The following is a 5,016-nucleotide window of genomic DNA, read 5'->3' as shown; positions in this document are numbered from 1 at the left end:
AACTTGTGGGATAAACTTTTATGTCTATGAGAAAATTCTATTCGGTTTTGTTCGATCACTCTTTAAAGTAATATGGAATACTTAAATCACAACGAATCCACTTAATATAATTTCTGTATCTTGATCTTTCTTACTTTCTTGTAAAAAAATTCTTTTGGAAATTGATTCCTACTCTTCTGGAAATACATCCATGAAACGAAAGATGAGGATATTAAAGCTCCCGCTGCGAATTCAAAAGGCCTAGGGAATATTGATCGTCGCGTGGCTAGACCTAAAGTCGTAGAGAGTGGTTATTGGTCACCTTCGGTGAATCGTAGCGATAAATACCCTATGGTTCTAGTTATATTTTGCAAAACAGGAAGTCACCAGCTAGGGACAAAGAAACCGGCGGGATCACGGAGTAGAACGTATGAATGAGACACTACAATTGGAAGGCACAGGTTGAACAAAGAGAAACGATACAACAGCAAATTCTTCATAGAGAATTTCTATCCACCTGTGCCACGACCGCTGAAATCGATGTCTCACGTATATTTTACTAGGCTTCGATATACTGCAAATTCGTGGCACTTGACGCAGAGCCAGCTGCTTACCGATGGTTATTCAAAAAATTGTTGCCTGATCAACTTTATACTTTAAGATCACGAGATGTTGGTCTTCTGTGATATTTTCGACTTCAAAATACTTTTATTTGCCTGTTTAATGGTGAGTAATGTTTGGAAGTGTGCAACGTTGTTTTGTCAGAAGAAGATTAACGAAAAGTGACAGAAGTTTTTGAAAACCGTGAACAGGACGGTGACACATTTAAGAATCTACGAATTCCTGAGAGCCCGTTTTCCCGTTATTGGGACCAATTAATCGCGGGCTCGCTTCAATGGCCACGAATTTATTTTCACCGCTCAAACAGCGGCATAACCTATACACGTACACGTAGAATAACCTCAAAATCGTAACCTCTTCGTAAAATGAAATATTAAATCCATACGTCACGTGTCGGATATATCGGACACTGATTTATCATAAATTTCCGACGTAAACTAGCGATAACCGGAACTGCAATGTTGTTTTCCTTTTTAGGCGTTTTTGCCAAACAATTTAGCGGACGGTGCAAATGAAGGCGCAGTATCGCTTACTCAACAAAATATTGATATGACACTCGGTACGTTACGACGTTATAAAACGGAAAAAAATCGCAGATAAATACTATTTTTACAACCGAGTCGTAAAACGCAAAAATAACATTATCTATTCACTTATAATTTCAGCATCGAACGAATTGGTGTTTATAAATTTTTACGCGCAATGGTGCCGTTTTAGTAACTTATTAGCCCCTATTTTTGATGAAGCTGCAACTAAAGTGAGGAAAGCATTTCCTGAACCAGGAAGAGTGGTGATGGGAAAAGTTGATTGTGACAAGGAATGTAAGTAGTCACAAGGAAAATGGAAAATATGCAAATAAAATCACTATTTAGTTCACCGAAGCACTAGCATGGGACTGATTTCCACAATTTGCTAAATAGGAAATTATCTTTCAGCCTCTATTGCTTCAAGGTTTCACATTACTAAATATCCAACATTAAAAGTTATAAGAAATGGTCAACCAACTAAAAGGGAATACAGGGGTCAACGGTCTGTGGAAGCCTTTGAAGAATTTATAAAGAAACAATTGGAAGATCCAATTAAGGAATTCTATGATTTGAAGGAATTAACTAACTTAGACGATAAGAAACGAATGATTATAGGGTACTTTGATAGGAAGAATGTTCCAGAATATGAAATGTTCAGGAGGGTTGCCACAAATCTCAAAGATGACTGTCAATTCCATGTTGGTTTTGGGTAAGCATTATCATTGATTTATATAAATTGGGTCTACAATTAACATTTACTTAAGAACTATTCATTATGTAGTGCTACCTTAAACATTGTTTGTACTTTGTAACACATTTCATTCAATGCTTCTTTGAAATATGTGTAATTGTTACGTAATTTTCCTCTAACAAGCACTTGCTCGGCTCAAAACTGTGAAATTGGAGAGCATTTCCACTTGCTGTAAGTAAACAAATTGGGCATGGGCAGATGACATTTGTTTCTTGCACATTAACTTAAAATTTCAATGTATTTCATTTGCATTAAAATTATCCCTGTGCATCATCCAAATGCAAATGTGGCACGAACTCCTTTTTAGACATTACATTTTAGAATCACACTCCATGTTGTTGTATAAATTATTTAAATGCGACAACAATTTTTAATTTTTTATATTTAAAATAGGAATTCAAGCAGAGCTATGCATCCTCCAGAAGAACCTATTATTGTCTTCCGTTCGGATAAAGCACTTTCTAACGATGAGGATGAGACATACCGTGGAAGTTTAAATAATTTTGATGAACTGAATGTTTGGGCACAAGAGAAATGTGTCCCACTTGTCAGAGAAATCACATTCGAAAATGCAGAGGAATTAACAGAAGAAGGTTTACCTTTTCTCATACTGTTTCATGCACCTGATGATGTTGAGAGTGTTAAAATGTACAAAGATGTAGTCACGAAGACATTAATTGATGAGAAACGTAAGTGATTATAATTGTTATTTCATTCATGCTGCCATGTAGAATAGGTAAAAAATAGTCAAATATGTTTTATTTCAGAAAATGTAAATTTCTTGACTGCGGATGGTTTGAAATTTGCTCATCCTCTTCATCATCTGGGGAAAACTCCGAGAGACCTGCCCTTAATTGCAATAGATAGCTTTAGACATATGTACCTGTTTCCAAACTTCCATGACATTCACATAGAGGGGAAACTAAAGGCTTTCCTACGAGATTTGTATTCAGGAAAATTACATCGAGAGTTTCATTATGGGCCTGATAATAACGAAGAACCTTCAATTGTTGGACAAATTAAAGTGCCTACAACCCCACCAGAATCCACATTCAAAAAACTAGCACCCAGTAAAAACAGGTACACGTTACTCAGGGACGAATTGTAATAATATCTTTAAAATACATCAAGACATTGAAATTTTTATAATTTTGGTAATTCGTTTTTGTTAGTTACGTTACAGTGATAAAATCCAAAACAATTGTATTATTAAATTAAACTTTGAATCGAACGTCACTCGCGTCTAGTATCCCCTCTATCGTTTACACAGTATTTCGCTACAATTAAACGTTTATTTAGTGTATTTTAAAAGGGGATACAACCTTCGTGGTCAATTTCATGTTAATAAGTCAAGGGAAAGTATATATAATTGCCTGTACCAAATGTTATATACATATTATCGAAACTCTAACTTGTAAAGTATTGATAATTCAAGACACGTAGATTCGAAATCATCGTAGATTTTTACATAACGCGTGCTTTTTATATTAACTTTCCTTACTTACTGAAGGTGAAGATCGTTAACAATTCTTAACACGGGATTATTAACGTCTAAGATCGCTCTATCTCGCAGTGTCAATATTCGTAATAGATTGTAACTTGTAACACGCGATTTCTAACACGTTTGTAGAATACTCTTAAGATAAAGTGAACACAAAAGAAAGGAAACTCTGTCAATCCATAGGTGAAACATTGTAATATAACGTTTTGTGTAATCCAAGAAATTTAAGCTTACGTTACCAAACATGCCGCTGGCTGCAATAACGGCGTTTGGTCTTGCATCGTTGTATTCTTCTCGATTTAACGAGATTTTCGGTAACCTCAAGTTGTTCTCAAGGCAACTCACCTTTTGATACCTATAGTTAATTATCTTGAAAGTTTTTCAACAAAATCGTTTCTTGATTGCTTACGAGAAGAACACCGACGAGTAACAAATGAGCGCGCGAGCGAATGAGCCGTTGGTTCGATCGCGTTCGTTTTTTCGATAATCTGTGCGTGGGAGTGAGTGCGAACTTTGAATCGATTGTTTTGTTTAGAGTAATCGCTTCTTGGGCAAAGTATTTTAGGAATCCACGCATCGACGAATTTCAAACGTTCGAAATACTTGAATAAGAATAAGATTAGCAGTAATTGTATTCATTTCGTACGATATAGCACTAAGATACTCCTAAGAAGCTAATTAAATAGAATTTGTATGGATGAAGGTATTAATTTTTCTGTTAATAAAGAATTTCTAAGTCAGACATGTACGATACTTTTATGTTAAGATAGTGTTTTAAAAACTAGGGAGATATGATAGGAAATTTTTAATGTAGACAAATTTGGGTAAACTAGGTAAAACAATTTTTTTTTTTGTATAATTTTAACCTCTTTGGGGAAAAATTACATGATATAACGAAAAATTATATTATTTAGGTTGATTCACGATATAATGTATATAAATTTTAATATAACGATGTTATCGTGTTATACTACTCAGAAATTTAATTACAAATATTTATCCATAGTATTATCCAGAAAGCTAAATTTATATCTATATGCATGGGTATCTTTGAAGAGGTTAAATATACTGTTTATCTTATAAATTCATAAATAATTGGTGAAAGAACTTATGTAAATATTTTACTGGAATTTTCATAATTCTTTATCTTGTATCATATCAATTGCAATACTACAGTGAATATAATATAATTATTAATATGAACGTTTTGCAAACTCAAATTGACCAGAACTCTTTTTAAATAACCTCTTATATTCGACAAAAATTAATTTAATCAAAATCAATAAAGACAACTTAATTTCGAATCGGACTGTCAATCAACTTACCTTGATTATCTGAGAGGAATGTTTTCAGCGACATCTATATTTTGATGAGAATAGTTCCTGTACCATTTTCTAGTTCCATATAATTTTGAATTCATGTATTATTGATATGTTAATTATTAATTTAAATATGGCAGTAAGGTGAACAAGATTTGATTTAATTTTTTATTTGACTACATTTTACTAATTTTAAAAAATAAGAACGAATAGTGATAAATATTCTTCAACAGATTTAAATGGTTTTTTTCACTCAAAATATTTTGATTAAAAATTTAAAAAAAAAAATTAGGCCTACTGGCATGCGTCAATGTCCTT

General features: G+C 33.3%; 1 protein-coding gene across 2 annotated transcripts; it reads left to right on the top strand.

The window, feature by feature from the left end:
• The first annotated feature begins 545 nt into the window (after positions 1-545).
• Positions 546-4,121, top strand: LOC128876039 (endoplasmic reticulum resident protein 44). Of its 2 annotated transcripts, XM_054122141.1 has the most exons (7): positions 546-705; positions 1,078-1,159; positions 1,266-1,421; positions 1,536-1,836; positions 2,002-2,049; positions 2,272-2,567; positions 2,646-4,121. In XM_054122141.1, the coding sequence occupies exons 1-7, from the start codon at positions 649-651 to the stop codon at positions 2,984-2,986; spliced, it is 1,281 nt and encodes a 426-aa protein (XP_053978116.1). In that variant the 5' UTR covers positions 546-648; the 3' UTR covers positions 2,987-4,121. The 2 variants fall into 2 exon arrangements, with proteins under 2 accessions (XP_053978116.1, XP_053978117.1); XM_054122142.1 differs by lacking the exon at positions 2,002-2,049.
• The last annotated feature ends 895 nt before the right edge of the window (positions 4,122-5,016 follow it).

The sequence above is a fragment of the Hylaeus volcanicus genome, chromosome 4 (genome assembly GCF_026283585.1).
Source record: "Hylaeus volcanicus isolate JK05 chromosome 4, UHH_iyHylVolc1.0_haploid, whole genome shotgun sequence".
In the NCBI taxonomy this organism is placed as follows: Eukaryota; Metazoa; Arthropoda; class Insecta; order Hymenoptera; family Colletidae; genus Hylaeus; species Hylaeus volcanicus.
This window is presented reverse-complemented; position numbering and strand designations above follow the sequence as displayed.

Coding starts and splice junctions, on each gene's coding strand:
- LOC128876039 (XM_054122141.1), top strand. CDS start 649: ATGTTGGTCTTCTGTGATATTTTCGACTTCAAAATACTTTTATTTGCC. Junction 2,050..2,271: donor GGAGAGCATTTCCACTTGCT/GTAAGTAAACAA, acceptor TATTTAAAATAG/GAATTCAAGCAGAGCTATGC. Junction 2,568..2,645: donor GACATTAATTGATGAGAAAC/GTAAGTGATTAT, acceptor GTTTTATTTCAG/AAAATGTAAATTTCTTGACT.